The sequence below is a fragment of the Oncorhynchus masou genome, chromosome 15, assembly GCF_036934945.1.
Source record: "Oncorhynchus masou masou isolate Uvic2021 chromosome 15, UVic_Omas_1.1, whole genome shotgun sequence".
In the NCBI taxonomy this organism is placed as follows: domain Eukaryota; kingdom Metazoa; phylum Chordata; class Actinopteri; order Salmoniformes; family Salmonidae; genus Oncorhynchus; species Oncorhynchus masou.
In genome coordinates, this window is record NC_088226.1 from 54,768,109 (window position 1) to 54,786,202 (window position 18,094).

At 43.6% G+C, this 18,094-nt stretch overlaps 1 protein-coding gene across 3 annotated transcripts in view; it reads right to left on the reverse strand.

The window, feature by feature from the left end:
• The window catches only part of LOC135556469 (neurogenic locus notch homolog protein 2-like), a 55,502-nt gene extending 37,664 nt beyond the window's left edge, over window positions 1-17,838 (reverse strand). For all 3 annotated transcript variants that reach the window (XM_064989702.1, XM_064989701.1, XM_064989700.1), the window contains exons 1-2: window positions 17,211-17,838; window positions 5,506-5,587 (exon numbers count right to left, since the gene is read on the reverse strand). In XM_064989702.1, the coding sequence (XP_064845774.1) occupies window positions 5,506-5,587; window positions 17,211-17,283 (155 nt within the window). In that variant the 5' untranslated portion in view covers window positions 17,284-17,838. The remainder of the gene's footprint in view (window positions 1-5,505; window positions 5,588-17,210) is intronic.
• Window positions 17,839-18,094: the final 256 nt, after the last annotated feature.

An 18,094-nucleotide genomic window follows, 5' to 3' on the forward strand; every position in this document is an offset into this window, starting at 1 on the left:
TATTTTGTCTACTGAGAGAGATGTCCTTACATAAACGCTTGGTATGCTTTCGCCAAAAAGCTTTATTGAAATCTGACACGCCAGGTGGATTAACAACAAGCTAATCTGTGTTTTGCTATATTGCATTTGTGATTTCATGAAAATGTAATATTTTTAGTAATTTAATTTGAATTTGGCGCTCTGCAATTGAGCGGATGTTGACGAAAATGATCCCGCTAACGGGATGGGTGCATCAAGAAGTTAAATAGCTGATACAATGTTTCAAGTTTGTTGCAGACAGGCCATGTGTAACCAGTGATTTATAGGATATTTATTTTTAAAATCAGGATATTTTCTACCTGCAGGTTGCAATGTTTTTATTTGTTGGCTTTATGGAGGCTATTTTTACATTGTTGGAAATGGCAATTACTTTTTAGGTTTGTATAATTTTAATTTGGATAGAATTTTGATTAACCACATGCCAATGATATTTAGATATGAAGAAGTTATAAATTAAATGAAACTGTTTCACGAAAATGTGCATATGAAAACCATAACTGGCACGCAGATCGGTAGAAATGGTAGGATAAATTGGCATTCCACATGAGAAAGGTTGCCGACAACCAGCAATTTCAGGAGAGTGATGGCAGAATCTGAAAGCCAACAGGAGCGGGAGGAGAATAGTTGGGCCAGGTTTTTTTCTTCTGGTTATCTCTGGCGCCCTTTTGAGGCATGTCTTATTTCATCAACCAGTAAGCTTAAAGCATCAGACAAGCTCAATGCACATAATTGATTTTATTAAAACACATAGGGTGTGTCTATATATAGAAAAATAAACGTTTAAAATTTCGACCAATAGATTGTTTTTAGTCAAGGACAGCCCTATCTCCTCCTCTCCCTCCGGCCATCACACATAGACCAGGATGCATAAACAAGGTGCTCCTGCTCACATTTCACACTTGCCACATTCGCTTTGGCTGGCTGGACTGGAGGTGGTCTCTCTGGTGCAAGTATGTAATATAGTGCTCTATATTCTACAGTAGAAAGTTTCAATTCAAAACTAATGTTGTAGGTTGAGAAGATTTTGAGAAGTGTCTTATGAGATCAAGGCTATATGACACAGTATAATAGGAAAAGTCTTCCTTGGTTTCTTTACAATAAAGCAATTTCTCTCATTGCTTTTTGCTCAATACCTTCTATGCTCTTTACTCAGAGGAAATGTTAGTAGTATTTTTGGAAGCAAACACTTTCATAAAGAGAAGGCTGCAAAAACAAGCGATGGGGGTGGGGCGAAGTTGCGAACAGCAAGAAATGAAGAGAAAATGTGTGGCTTGTAGAGATGAGGGAGAAGGAATGAAATGCAGGAGAGGGTAGAAAAAGAGACTGTCGGAGAGTGGAGACTGACTTTGGGCTGTGGTAATATAGCACACTATATTTAAAAGAACACTCCAAAGTAATCCAGATCTGACAGACAGAATAAGGAATCCATTTTGATTCTGTATGCGCCATCTGCTTTCCTCTGTTGTGTGGTGTCATTTAGTTATGAATCTCTAGGAGGCCTGAGGACTTCAATGAAAGATGTTGGCATGTAACCACTGGGCATTTGAACTTCACAGGGTTAGCCTACTTTGTTGTCATTATCACCACAGCTCGTCACTGCAGTGTCTTGTGGGTTTAGAATCTGGTTGTTACATTCCCCACTATTCTGTAGGGCTTCCTCCCTTTCAGATTGAGTGGGTGTAGGGTGAAACACACAAAAAGGGACAGTCCCTCTTGGCCAGCAAGCCATGTTGACCCTATCTAGTGAGTTGACAATGATGAATGGTCTCGTCTCCACCCCGTCAAGACCCCTGCCATAGACCATACACACAGGCCTAGTCATACCCCACTCTAACATCCACCAACACCCCCACCGGCAGACCCCTTTCTTAGCCCTCTGTTCCAGCCACACTTCAGCTCTTTCCCTGCCCCACTGTCCCAGGGCCAGGCCAGCCACTATCTTGTTCCAAGGTGCCCCTGGGCCTGTCTTTAGTCTCTTATCTGTGTGGTTTCATTCTGTCAGTACATCTCATTGAGCTGTGGTGGGCAAGTGGACTGGGTGGAAAATCAACACCCTGGGTTTGTTTCTTCAAAATCACAGGGTTTTGTTAACTTAGGTTTGCCTGGCCACTCAGTGTGTGTTGAGCTACTGTGGTTGTGTGTGCTGGTCTGCTGGAGTAGAGGAGACGGAGTGGTTACAGTGAAAGGAGTGAGGGAGAGATTAAGCTAACGCAGTGCTTCTCCACTCAGCTTTCCCTCCTCCCTTGTGCTGGAGTTTCTGGTTCTCTCCTGTTTCACCTGAGGCTATGGGAGGCTCAATGGGGATAGGAAATCACATCATGGCTCTCTGTAGGGCAAGCTCGTGATGAAAGAGAACTGACATATATAGACAGGAGTAGAAAGGGGGTGAGGTTAAGTCAGTGGGGCACTGGCAAGGGGTAACAAAGGATTTGAGGGTCTGAGAGACTAAAAGTAGGGTGGAGGGGTTAAATGAAGTGAAAGAGATGGTGGAAATAATGAAAAGGGGGATAAATTGAGGGAGAGAGAGAGAGAGAGCGAAGGATTAAGACACCAGGTGAGATGTGTCCAGAGGCATTTAGCTCGGCGGAATGAGGGATGATTGATAGTGATGCGGAAGGGGCAGTGACAGGTCATTTCTGTCCCTCTCCTTTCTCCTCCCCTCCCACACCACTCATCAGTGACAAGTCAGCTCTGAGATACTCTCCTCAAATTACTGCTAAAGAGGCATCCTCCTTTCTTTACTCCCTATTTCTTCCTCTCTCTGCCCCAAGCTAAATTCTATCTGTCAGATCAAACCATCTACTACACACCAAACTCTCTCTCCCCTTCTCTGTTCAGTCAAGAGAGAGAAAATTAATCAGTTTGCACCATGGCACTGCAGTAGACAAAGGGATCTTGTTCAGGGAAAAAAAAGGTTTGGATGTCATTACTCTTGCCCTAGGGTTGCTGTGATGAGGTACTAGGCCAAACTCTAAATCTATCCTGAGCGAGAGAGTGAGAGAGCAAGAGAGAGATAGATAGATATAAATGTTTTATTGGAAACCTTTTAAGTTTACCAGCAAACTACCAGAATTTTGATAACTCAAGGATTTGATGAAATTTCTCTCAAGACATCAGGTGGCCCTTTTGTGTCCTTCAGATTATCACACGCATCTTCCTGGCCCTCTGTGGGTTTATCACGTCAAATATGTCAAATAATAAATAAAGATCAACACACTTTGCTGTGACTTACCAGTACACTTGGGCACTAACGAAAGCCCAGGCTCAACAGACAGTGACACACAAACACACAGTGGTGACACACGCCTCTTTCTCACACCCTGGCTGAAGGCTTGTAGTCCCACCGGTTCAACAGCTTAAACACACCCTGCTCTGCCAGCCAGCCTCTCCCTCCCAGACTCATATTCCCTCATTAGGTTCCCAGTAAGCAAAAAGACAGGCAGAAATGAGTGCTTGGGTGTCACCTCCACAAAAAAAAGCATTACTAAGCATCAGCTGAATGTTCCCCTAATTCCTTCTCTGTATCCTCCTGTTCCCTTTGCACAAAAGCCAACAGGCTGCCATCAATCTGTCTTGGAGCACATTTCAGCCTGCCTCCCTTGTCCCCCGGCAGTGTTCAGCCTTGTCCTAAGAGACAGCATATCAACACAACAGTAGTCTTTACAATTAACTCTGACCCCTGGGCTGCTGCGCAGTCCATAATTGCACTTGTCTTGAGAGGGATGGACCAGGCACTGTTTTTTCACTGCTTGCCTTAATATGTTGGAAGTCTAATAAACACAATGGGATTTTCACACAATGACTCTTTTAAGGTCAGCCATCGGGCGGGCAGGAGGGAGAGAGCTGGGACTGTGTGTGCCGTCTGACTGGTTAATCAGTCTAACAGTTGCCCTCCTCTGTCACCCGACTGGCCTTGGACTGAAAGACTCCTCTCTTCAGGAGGAGCAACCGTCTGCCCGATATGGGACAAAGGACTAAATGAATTCAAATAGATAATAGAGAAACTCAAATGTTGAAACTTCCTTCTGGGGCAGTCAGCCAGTTACACAAGTCACCGTTAAAACCAGTGTGTGACTCAAGCGGTCTGTTCAGTGTTCTTTGTCTTGGGTTCACTTGTCCTCCTACTCGCTCTCATTACAACCACTGACTGTGAAAGCTAGGCCTAGCTTAGGTCAGTGTCTTGTTCTACACCAGAGGCACACACAATGTAGGATCCTATAAAATACATAAAGCGGAGAAAGCAGACGGAATCTAGACATTAAAACGGAATTCAAAAACATTCAAAAATGTATTGAACTTAGTATGAAATCAAATAATGTATTCAACTTACTACAACATGTATTACATTTGCCCAAGACATTCAAAAATGATTCAGTGATTCGTATTTCCTTCAACTTTCTGAAGAGGCAACGCACAGGAATGCCCGTGCATTGATTATTTATTCTGTTACTATGATTTTATTTAGCAAATATTTGTCTTACTTTTTAACTCTGTGTTGTTGTGGATGAGCTGGTAAGTAAGCATTTCACGGTAAAGTCCACAACTGCTGTATTCGGTCCATGTAGCCAATAAAATGTGATTATCCAGTGGCGATTTATTTAGCAAACTCTGCAATGACATGTGTGGTACAGAAACACAGCTAACCAAACAAGTCTCTTGCTGGTGCTCAGTTGAATTAAAGAGCATCTACATTTATTAGATTTTTCCCAGATCCCAAAAGTGGTCTGCTGATGGGGTTTAAGCACTTAAAACATCCAAAAGGTGTGATTTTGAGAGTGAACCCCCCCCAAAAAAAATGAAACCTGGAACAACAAAAATGGATAAAACAGAATTTGGGGAAAAATAAAGCAGACTAAGCAGACTATAGGGCCCTAAATAATGGACTCCATACACCTGTAGGGGAACGTATTGACTTTATAGTCAAATTGAAAACATTGACTATAGCCTAGATGTTTTCTATTTATTTCGGAAGCAGCAAACTTTTCAGATTCCACAGGTCTGGGAACAGAAACAGAGCGTGACTCACACCCCATTACATGCTACGTGATAGGTTCATGACCCCGCTGTGTGTTTCTATAATTGGTGTATAGATTGGGAGTGTCCGTTCTTTCTATGCTAAGTAAATGTATAATTACAAGCACTGTCAAAAGCACTAGGCATATATCATGACAAACCGAAATAACTGCAGACCTTTACAGAACATTAAAAAGCTATACCCAATCTGGATTTAGACTGTGAACCATTGCCATTGAATACAGTGGAAGAGTCTTGATTAATTTGGCAACACGAGACCCCTTTGAAAATGTACGACTTGGGAGATCCCCCGCAATCTCTACAAAAAAACAGCTTGGAGGTGGAAGTATTCTTTGGTGGGGCTGCCAGTATTGTTATTACTCAGTGATCCTTGGGTTGGCACTGGACCCAACAACCACCTGAGGGGTTTCTCCTCGGCCAAGCCAGTCTTACCTGCAGTATCCTGTCCCATTGGTGAAGGTGGCACATGTAGCATTGTTGACACACGGCTTAACAGCATCCAGACACTGGAGAGCTGCAACAGACAGGAATACAACACATCAGTCAAGAACACATAACCTTATGAATAACTTTAGTGATTATTTCCAATAGGCCTTGATCAATCTGTTTATTCAGAATCCTCTTGAAAACATGCATTTAAAAAAAAATCCTAATATATTTCAGTCTTATGCCATCCAAACTCAAGCACATCTTACCACTCCTGCCACCCAACCCCAGGTGATCATATTAATATAGGAAACTACAAGAGACACATTGGCCAGCCAGTGAACATGCAGCAGACAGAGACATCAGTGAGCCTTGACAGAGACCACAATGCTCATCTACGTCAGAGTTTCCCAAACTCAGTGCCCCCCCCCCCGTTGCACCTTTTGGTCTTTGCCCTAGCACTACACAGCTGATTCAAAACAACTCTTCATCAAGCTTTGATGATTTGAATCAGATGTGTAGTACTAGGGGAAAAAACAATATATACGTGCACCCGGGGCTGCTAGTCAGACACTCAGGCTCAGCGTGTCTTCCCTGTCAAAATAAAGGTTAAGAAAAATATGATTCAAAAAAATAAACACTTCCTCTATTGTGTGGGGAGGATGCAACCAGAGATGGCACTCAAGTGCTCCTGATGCATGCCAGGTGGTAGTTAGGCTTGGGCGGTATATCGTATAAAAAAGCCACAGGGATGTTTTTATTAATACCGTCAAAACTATTTATTTTAAGTTTTTGTATCTACTTTATTAATGAATACCTGCAGTAATTTGTGCAGAACGTTAGGAGATAAAGCAGATTGCGTACTTCATTTCACCCATCACATACTCCACCGGATCCTTGCTGTAAACTCTGGACCTTGGCACCGGATCACCGCTGCTACCGATTGGCTATAGTGGCTAACGCCACTGCCACGAAGCCAGCACCAGTTAGCTGTGAGCCAGGCGCATCTTCCGGTGAGCAAACTAAATTCTACAATACCTCTTCCGCCATCTGGCTTGGATTCTGTCTGTTCTCTTGCCGTGTCTGAATCCTGGCTTCAGAAGGCCACCAAAAATTCTGGGACTTCCCATACCCAACTATAACATTTTCCGTCAAGATAGAATTGCCAAAGGGGGAGGAGTTGCAGTCTACTGCAGAGATAGCCTGCAAAGTAATGTCATACTTTCCAGGTCCATACCCAAACAGTTTGAATTTCTAATTTTAAAAATTCATCTTTCCAGAAATATGTCTCTCACTGTTGCCGCCTGCTACCGACCACCCTCAGCTCCCAGCTGTGCCCTGGACACCATTTGTGAATTGATCGCCCCCCATCTAGCTTCAGAGTTTGTTCTGTTAGGTGACCTAAACTGGGAGATGCTTAACAACCCGGCAGTCGTACAATCTAAGCTAGATGCCCTCAATCTCACACAAATCAACAATGAATGTACCAGGTAAAACCCTAAATCTGTAAACATGGGCACCCTCATAGACATTATCCTGACCAACTGGCCCTCCAAATACACCTCCGCTGTCTTCAATCAGGATCGCAGCGATCACTGCCTCATTGCCTGTATCCGCTACGGGTCCGCGGTCAAACGACCACCCCTCATCACTGTCAATCGCTCCCTAAAACACTTCTGCGAGCAGGCCTTTCTAATCGACCTGGCCCGGGTATCCTGGAAGGATATTGATCTCATCCCGTCAGTTGAGGATGTCTGGTCATTCTTTAAAAGTAACTTCCTCAACATTTTAGATAAGCATGCTCCGTTCAAAAAATGCAGAACTAAGAACAGATATAGCCCTTGGTTCACTTCAGACCTGACTGCCCTCGACCAGCACAGAAACATCCTGTGGCGGACTGCAATAGCATCGAATAGTCCCCGCGATATGCAACTGTTCAGGGAAGTCAGGAACCAATACACGCAGTCAGTCAGGAAAGCAAAGGCCAGCTTTTTCAGCTTTTTTCCTGTAGCTCTAACTCCAAAAAGTTCTGAGACACTGTAAAGTCCATGGAGAACAAGAGCACTGCTGCCCACTGCACTGAGGCTAGGCAACACGGTCACCAGCGATAAATCCATGATAATCAAAAACTTCAACAAGCATTTCTCAACGGCTGGCCCTGCCTTCCTCCTGGCTACTCCAACCTCGGCCAACAGCTCCCCCGCAGCTACCTCCCCAGCTTCTCCTTTACCCAAATCCAGACAGCAGATGTTCTGAAAGAGCTGCAAAACCTGGACCCATACAAATCAGCTGGGCTTGACAATCTGGACCCTCTATTTCTGAAACTATCCACCGCCACTGTTGCAACCCCTATTACCAGTCTGTTCAACCTCTCTTTCGTATCGTCTGAGATCCCCAAGGATTGGAAAGCTGCTGCGGTCATCACGCTCTTCAAAGGGAGAGACACCCTGGACCCAAACTGCTACAGACCTAAATCCATCCTGCCCTGCCTATCTAAGGTCTTCGGAAGCCTTGTCAACAAACAGATCACTGACCATCTCGAATCCCACAGTACCTTCTCCGCTGTGCAATCTGGTTTCCGAGCCGGTCACGGGTGCACCTCAGCCACGCTCAAGGTACTAAATGATATCATAACCGCCATCGATAAAAGACAGTACTGTGCAGCAGTCTTCATCGACCTGGCCAAGGCCTTTTTTCTCTGTCAATCATCATATTCTTATCGGCAGACTCAGTCGCCTCGGTTTTTCTAATGACTGCCTTGCCTGGTTCACCAACTACTTTGCAGACAGAGTTCAGTGTGTCAAATCGGAGGGCATGTTGTCCGGTCCTCTGGCAGTCTATGGGGGTGCCACAGGGTTCAATTCTCGGTCCGACTCTTTTCTCTGTATATATCAATGATGTTGCTCTTGCTGCGGGCGATTCCCTGATCCACCACTACGCAGACGACACCATTCTGTATACTTCTGGACCTTCCATGGACACTGTGCTATCTAACCTCCAAACGAGCTTCAATGTCATACAACACTCCTTCCGCTGCCTCCAACTGCTCTTAAATGCCAGTAAAAACCAAATGCATGCTTTTCAACCGTTCGCTGCCTGCACCCGCACACCCGACTAGCATCACCACCCTGGATGGTTCGACCTAGAATATGTGGACATCTATAAGTACCTAGGTGTCTGGCTAGACTGTAAACTCTCCTTCCAGCCTCATATCAAACATCTCCAATCTAAAATCAAATCTAGAATTGGCTTTCTATTTCACAACAAAGCCTCCTTCACTCACGCTGCCAAACTTACCCTAGTAAATCTGACTATCCTACCGATCCTCGACGATGTCATCTACAAAATAGCTTCCAATACTCTACTCAGCAAACTGGATGTAGTTTATCACAGTGCCATCCGTTTTGTTACTAAAGCACCTTATACCACCCACCACTGCGACCTGTATGCTCTCGTCGGCTGGCCCTCGCTACATATTCGTTGCCAGACCCACTGGCTTCAGGTCATCTACAAGTCCATGCTAGGTAATGCTCCGCCTTATCTCAGTTCATTGGTCACGATGGCAACACCCACCCGTAGCACGCGCTCCAGCAGGTGTATCTCACTGATCATCCCTAAAGCCAACACCTCATTTGGCTGCCTTTCCTTCCAGTTCTCTGCTGCCTGTGACTGGAACGAATTGCAAAAAAAAAAATCACTGAAGTTGGAGACTTTTCTCCCTCCCTCACCAACTTTAAACATCTGCTATCTGAGCAGCTAACCGATCGCTGCAGCTGTACATAGTCCATCGGTAAACAGCCCACCCAACTCACCTACCTCATCCCCATCGGAAAATAGCCCACCCAATTCACCTACCTCATCCCCATCGGAAAATAGCCCACCCAATTCACCTACCTCATCCCCATACTGTTTTTATTTATTTACTTTTCTGATCTTTTGCACACCAGTATCTCTACCTGCACATGACCATCTGATCATTTATCACTCCAGTGTTAATCTGCTAAATTGTAATTATTCGCCTACCTCCTCATGCCTTTTGCACACAATGTAGATACTCTTTTTTTCTACTGTGTTATTGACTTGTTTACTCCATGTGTAACTCTTATCTGTTCACACTGTTATGCTTTATCTTGGCCAGGTCGCAGTTGTAAATTAGAACTTGTTCTCAACTAGCCTACCTGGTTAAATAAAGGTGAAATACAAATAAACAAAAATATTCACTACTAAATGTTTGCAATATTATAATGGCTTTCTGCCAGAAGTCAAAGAGCTCTGGATGAGTTGCCTGGAAAGCTCCAATTTTTTTCTTGTGATTCATACTAGTGTTATCTCCCCCTCCTCCGTTCTTCTCACCTCTGTTCCATGTACACATTCGGTAGCTACTAGCTATGCTTGTACAACTTTATGAGCTGGATTTGCACGGTTTTGCAATTAGTTTGTTAGTTGACTTTGTGATTCTGCTATTAGTTTGTGCACATTTTGTTAGCATTACGGTAAGAAACGGTCCAATGGGCTTCCAATATATATATGTGAATAACAGGAAGGAAAAGAACATATGTTTGTGAATATCATTAGCTCCTAGAATGGCGTGTGTGTGGGGGCGGGGGGGCAAACTAAGGCCCATTCAATCCAGCCTGTTTTAAGATCAAAATAAATGTTCTCTTACATTTACATTTACATTTCTTCCATTGATGTTTGATTTAACTTAGTCTGAATCTTAGCCTGGGGTTCACTGTCATAATCAACCAGGGGGGGCCCCAGCACAGAGTTTGGGAAACCCAAAACACAGCGCTCTTTCCTGGAAGAAAGGGCAGGTCAAATGACTTCACAGCAACGCCAATACTCACATGACAGCCACATCATCAATGCACAGGAAGTGCGCTCAGCATTAACACTACTTCCTGTGACAAGACCGTCGCATATTGTATGCACCACTCTGAAAGCAAGAAGTACAAGAACGCTCACACACACATCTGGAGCAACTTCGACTGTAAAGGACAAGCCTAGTCATTTCAACAACTGAGTGCTGGTTGGAATCAGACTCCAAGGTCCAAGAATCACAGATATAAACTCGGTCAATCATAGCGGATATTGGTTAAAATCAAATTTAGGAACAATGGTATTAAACACAACCACACTACAATTTAGAGCAACAGAATGAGCCTGGAAGACCTGAGGCAAGACACACATCTCATAAGGCCAGTAAATATCAGCTGACATATCACACCAGATACTGCTGTGCTACATACAGCTAGGCTGTGATATCATGTGTGACTTTGCATGATGACTGACCACGAACATAATACCCCCCATTACTCATGCTACAAGACAGTAAGACATCACAGATCATACGGTCACTCCCTGTCTGGATCCTTCACTTTCATCTCCATATGACTGATCATTCAAGGCTAACTTGTGATACGCGGTTAATGCTCATAGCTTAGCCTATAGGCATAAATAGGCTATGCATTGATTATTAATGAGATATTTGCATGAAAATGCATGTCAAGAAAATATATACAGTACTTAGGCCTAAAATGTATTTGGAAGCTCTAGAAGCAGACATACTTTTCCTATGCCGTCTCATTGGTGGTCACTGTGGTTAAAAAGAGGTGCCAAAAATATGCACATGATTGAACAGTGAAGTTCGCATCTGGGGTTTCACTCTCTCTCTACTGACATTGGCTCATTAAATAGGAAATACTTCAGAAAAAAAACTGCTCCAGTCAGACACAATTTCTTACTTTTTAGACACGAAGGAGAGAAATAGACAGAAAGCAGGAAGCAAAATATATAGGGGTAAATAAAGACAGTAGACAATGAGCAACGGAGTATAAGGATATCCAAATAGTATAAGGAGGAGTGCTAAAAAGAGCAACAGGGAGAGAAAGGGTGAGAAGGAGAGAGTGAGCGAGTAAGCAGAGGAGAAATCTCTTTCCCCTGACTGGTTTGACAAGCTCCAGTCCACATACACGCACGCTGTCACAACACCAGGCATAATGATCTCACAGGATTTGGGACAGGCTAACACTACTTACTCAATTTCCATTCTGAAGCAGGCCACCAGACCAGGCTCTGGGAGAGGATCCCCCCCATCGCAGCTCAGCCCACCGCTCTCACACAGACCCAACAAGCAAACAAACAATAGCACCACGCGTCACAGACCCCGCTGACAAATAACTTTTACCAGCCTATTGTAACTACAACTGACATTCTTTCTTCTCCCTAATGGAGGCTCTCCTATTCTATCAGTGAAAGCTGGTTTAGGGGAATTTTCTTGGGATTGTAGACATGATAAGAACCCGACGGCTAAGGAAAACAGGGAAATTGGGGTTGGTTGAAGAGGAAGGGGGTGGTATTTAACACACAGATGAGATGACTAAAACACTCATCGTCCTTCAGGCCAGGCTAGTAGGCCAGACACATATGTGTAGTGGTGTGAGCAGGAGCATGCGTGACTGCGGTCAGACAAGACTGTGTGGGCTAGACAATGGAATCCCCACATTCGTAGAAATGGAAGTGAATCTCTCGCTCGCTCTCTTTCCCTCTCTCTTGTTTTGTCTCTGTGCACTATGTTGTTCTCTATCCAGTTTAAGAACAGATCAAGAACAAACGAAGAGTATGTCTAGTCAGGGTCATGGGCCTTGGCTGTGCAGCTGGCTGGCACACATTGGTTCCTCCCTCAACACGCACCACTGCTTTGTCACTGAAACCACTACAAAACCCTAGGGAGGGAAGGCTCTGTTAGTTGAGTCTGATTGCGGAGAGGGAATGAGTGACGGACTGACAAAGAGTGCACAAGAATGGGCGCCCCCAAGCACAGGCTCTAGTCCCATATTGGAGAGGACAGGAAGTTGTTCGCACCATCTGAGGAAGTAACCCAGTTTCCTGGAATTGCTATAGCCCATATCCGTTGGCAAAACAAATCAAATTTTATTGGTCACATACACATGGTTAGCAGATGTTATTGCAGTGGTGGGCCGTCAGGGCCAGCAAGGCCTTCTCTGCTGGCCTAAACATCATCAGAATATAATTTTTTTTAAATATATTTTCCCACAAATATGTATTAAATTATTCCCCAGAGTAAGAGTTACACTCTTCATTTCATAGTGTTCCTCTTGGTTGCACTGCTTCCAGCCCCAGGTTGAGATTTGGAGGGCTGGTCTTTATGTTAGATATTTTATCCAATCATATTCAGCCATCATGTGTTGCCAGGGGTCTAAAATCTGCCCTCATGCCTTCAGAATCAACAGTGCGGGCGCTTGTAGCTTAAAGTGAATGGAAATTCAAATTTAGTGTCAACCAATCAGCTTTAGAGTTGGCTATTGTACGCCTGCTGGCTGGCTCCAGTGTTACACAGGAGCCAGCTAGCAGGCGTAGTGCGTGCACATCTTTTGATTGGATTACCAATATTGAGAGGCAGGTCCTATATGGGCAGGTCTCAAAACTAGGAAACTGAAATTGATCAACAAATTAATTTGCGTACTACTAAACTGTTTTTTCAACCCACAATGGCGGAAGGAGAAGATATCGATTTGGTCGAGGATATAATTATAACGCCATTCTCAAGACAAACTTTTCAAGAAAAGTTAGACATTGTCAGGAGAGGTAGACGCTACAAAGACAGGCTCTGAGAAGCACTGCACGCTGTACTGCTGGGAATGCCTATTATTTGCAAGCGATCGATTTGGTGTTTGGAGCCACACTGGCTTTGCAAACCTGAGTTGTCTAACCAAGGCAGCAACGAGACACCAAAGTACGGCTGGGCACTTACAAGCAATGGTGCTTTTGAAAACTTTTGGGGACACCCGAGTGGATCTACAGCTCAACTAAGCTGCACAATGAAAAGGTATTGTACTCTACCCCTGCAATATTCTGAATAAAAATGTCAATTTCAAGGTGGCGCAACGCCTGGTTATACTGCTTTTCTGTCTAAATGTATAGTGTCTAGAGCCATGGCATCATAATGATGGTAATAAGAGGTGGATTAATTCGGGTGGGACTGTGTAGGACTTCACTGAAGGCCCAGGCCCCAGAACCACGGCACGCTACTGTGTTATTGTGAGTGTAGCGAAACGCATGTTCTTCTAGTTCCGACAGTGCAGCCATATCTAACAGACGACAAGCAAACTGTTGCCATGGCAGGGCTCCAGACTAACATTTTCCACCAATTCTTTTCCACAGAGTCTCACAATAGAACAAATGAGTATCATCTTATAACATAATTTGCAGTGATTTGTTAAAAAGCACAAATAGTCTACTGAGATTGTATTCAAGAAATAAGTTGTTTCATCTTTTCATGTTGTGATTCTAAATATTCTCATGTGCAACCAATCCAGTAATTGTCATGCATGTTGGGTTGACAATTAAGCTATTGTTGTTATATTTTATTGTTAAAAAGTGTTGCAGGGGTCTCCTGAGTGGCACAGTGGTCAAAGATACTGCATCGCAGTGCTTGAGGCATCACTACAGACCCGGGTTCGATCCCAGGCTGTGTCACAGCTGGCCGTGACCGGGAGACCCATAAGGCGGCGCACAATTAGCCCAGTGTCGTCCAGGTTAAGGAGGGTTTGGCCGGCCGGGATGTCCTTGTCCCATCATGCTCTAGCAATTCCTTGTGGCGAGCCCGGCACCTGCAAGCTGACTTCAGGTGCCAGTTGTATGGTGTTTCCTCCGACACATTGGTGCAGCTGGCTTCTGGGTTAAGCGAGCAGTGTATCAAGAAGCAGTGCGACACATGGCTCTTGACCTTCGCCTCCCGAGTCCTTTCGGGAGTTTCAGCGATGGAACAAGAATGTAACTTCAAATTGGACAAAATTGGGGAGAGAAAAGGTTAAAAGTACAAAAAAAGAAGTTAAATAAATAAATAAATATTGGTTTGCAGAACCTTACGTTTAAAAAAAAAAATCAATATAGAAACTTCCCTGGTCTTTATGTGCAGTAATATCATAGGCTAATTTATTTGGGGCTAAAGCTTTTTTTTTTACCTTTATTTAACCAGGCAAGTCAGTTAAGAACAAATTCTTATTTTCAATGACGGCCTGGGAACAGTGGGTTAACTGCCTGTTCAGGGGCAGAACGACAGATTTGTACCTTGTCAGCTCGGGGGTTTGAACTTGCAACCTTCCGATTACTAGTCCAACTAGTCCTCTAACCACTAGGCTACCCTGCCGCCCCGTCATTGCACAGCTTACTGTATGCTTCCAAATTGAAACAGTTTTTCGCATATATTATGACTAAATTGTGTGATGTTTTGGTTAATTTTTGTCTTTGGAAGTTTTTTTTCAGCAGTTTGTGCACACAAAAAAAACATCTTGAGGCAAGTCGAAGTTCGGTAACTGAAGTCTACGCCCCTTCGTCGGTGATTGGTCAACAGTACTACTCCTAGTTGACTTAGCATGCACAGAAACTAAGCTAAACGACTTTGCCCGAGGGTTACTTATGTCTGTGGCCCACAAAAACAGCAGCATCAACATCAAGCTGGGTTTGTACTTGGACTAGTAGGTCACATACAGCGAGGGAGATGACGTTACAAATTGCCCCGTTCCAATCGCAATAGTAAAGTCCTGAGGATAACTTTGCTGTTACAATTAGGAAGAAGAATTATCACCCCTGATCTAAATCTATGTATACAGAGGGCCATCCTCTGCAGGCAGAGTGGCCTTTACACTGCAGTGCTGGGGTGTAGTGTGGCGCCGTGGACATGGGCACCAGCGCTCTGCCCACATAGCTCCGGGATTATTGAGCTCTGCTGAGGCAGGAATGTAGGACATCTTAATTCTCTGTTAATTTGCTAACCTGCTCAACAGTGCAGTCACAACCCTCTGTAAATCACCCCCACTCTTCACAGCAGCACCTCACATTAATCACACCAAGTCCCCCTTTCCATCAGATCGCCTCCCCTCTACTCGACTAAAAACCTATCTGGAGCACACTCCTATCCCGTTCTTATCACACAGCTGTTCTTTGCTGCTTTAATTTGAGTTAATTTACTACTACAACAACCAAATGAAACAGGCAAAAAATATGTGTTTTCTTCTAATATGTACATATAGCTTAGGGAGGAGAATGGGTTAAGGAGAATCAACAAACATAGAAAAATATTAAAATTGTCTCGAGGCAGACTGAGCTGGGATGAACTGATGCTCCGACCACTGTGCCCTCCACCGGCATTGTGAAGAGCCAGTGCTCAGCAGCTCAGTAATGCAGGCAGGTCAATAAACAGAAGCTTCTGTTCCACGTGGAGGGCGCAGCATGTCACAGATAAATCACATTTCACACCAGGCTCCAGCATGGGTCAGACTGCAGAACAAGCAATGCAGTAACAGGCACAATCACTGGGCTTTTCATTGCACAGGCATGCTGTCAGGACTGAGTAAATGCATGCAGCCATGGACCCATGCAGTGGAGGCAGGCAGGCAGCACCAAGTCATGTGCCACAAAAAAAGTCAGAAGCTTCATCCTCAAGGGACATCATCTGCTTGACACAATAGGGAGGCAACCGCCGATTTCTATGCTGTAAGAGTGGCTAGGTGAGTGAGTGTGTGCGTGTGAGAGGGAGAGAGAGAGAAAGCATGAGAGGGTCAGAGAGAGAGAGAGAAAGAGGGAGGAATGTGAAACACCAACAGGAACATTCCACCCACTTCTTCTCCTGCATGCAGCAGCTTTACTTTTCTTGTGTTATTTTGTGTCAGGCCTCTGTCCCAATCGTGAGAAATGATTGTCACATGCATACATGAGGTCGAGGCAGAAACATGGCTCATGTAATCACTTTTATGTTTATGTCCATTACCTGGCTGGAATTAATGTGTTTTATTATTAACCACCATTTCTGTGCTATGACTTTGAGTCTGTAGCAGTACTTTGTTGAATTTGGGAACTATCACAAAGGAACAATAATGGTACTGACCAGATAGTAATAGTAACAATATCAGTATGGTATCATTGCTATTAGCCCAATTATTCATTGTGTAACGATTAAAAGTATTGTATTAGAGTTATGAGAATTGTGATTATCATCAATATGTGATGGTATAGTTGTGGTCATAAAAAATATGAGCCAAAAGTAGCCAATCAGCAATAAGCATTAAAAACACGCCCAAAACTAACAAAAAAAAACAACAAAAACGTAAAATCTATACTCCATCAAACTCAAATTACAAAATATATATTTATTTGTAGCTAACACAACAAAACAATTTTGAATTCCTTTCACCCTAAATATATTGGGCGAGCGCGCTGGTTAACTAACATCTGGGCAGCGCTGCGAGACATCGAGCATAGGTGTCAATAACTAAATTGTGGCAACTAAATATAATTTGTAATTAAACACCATCCACAAATCTTACTTGATAGTGTGTGTGTACTGTCGGTTACACTAGATTTAAGATAGACGTATACAATGTACTCTAAAGAATAAACTGCCAAACAAAACAGTACAGCTGTGTTGTAACTTTTTCCCATTCTTCACCTTGTCGCGAACTGCTACTGACAACTTTATTTGTTACAAAGTTACTAAACTGATGCTAAAGAGGCACGTGACAAAGTATTAATGTCGATATGTGTTACTTTGGATCCAAAAGTCGCCTAATCAGCCCCTGTTATTATGCAGAAGCGTGTGCAGATGCTTCGCCCCATGCCAGCACAGATGCTAAGTAATTAGCGAGAGCATAAGATTTAGGTCATAGAAATGTATCAAAAGCAAAACTTACCCAAAGAAAGTCGAACACAGCAGACGACGATGACTAATACTTTGCCCGAAGAGAAAACGGGTAATTGGCCCATATTTTCTGTAAAATCCACATAGAGTCACCAGCGCGAGGCTGAGCTCTGTCTCCGGTGAGGTGAACTAAACTTCTAAATGTGTCGTCAAGAACAATATTATTACGGAGTTAAAATAATAAAGGCCCCGTTCCCCTTGTTTCGTCCCCGTCTGTTTTTACTTTAAAATCTTCGTTTTTGTTTCTATTTTCCTATAAAAGACTGTATTCCGTTTCTTCACTCCTCACCTCGTCGCTGAAGTCACTCAGAGGAAAATCGATTCCTCCGCAGAAGTTACAGAGGAGGATCTATCTGAGCAGTATATATGAGTGTCGGCACATTTGAAAGTACACTTGACACTCACCAAACCAACATCGCATTACAAATTGATTACTGAGATATTTTTGTGTTTGTACTTGTGGAACTGTTTTAGAATTCCACTTTTCGACTTATATTTTTCTCTGTCGCCGCGGCGGAGGAATTTTCACATATTTTCTACTTCTCAAAGCTTCGTATGACTGAAATTTAACCCGTTCATAGATTTTTTTCTCTCCCCACATGGGCCTAGATGTTGACGCTTTTCCGTTCAGCCGTTTAACTCCCACACTTTCCTAATTGTACTACTACAGGTTGCCCTCATTGGCAGGTTTACTGGTATTTCTGACTCATGAAGGTGATCAGAATATTTCCCTTCAATAACTATACCATAGTGTTTACTGTCAATGTTGTTTTGATGAACAATATTACTTTCAATAACCAGATTAGTAAAACAAATAAGCAACATCAATAAACTTGCAGTCACAGTGCAATCTGGTAGCCTACCTTATTTGGTGTG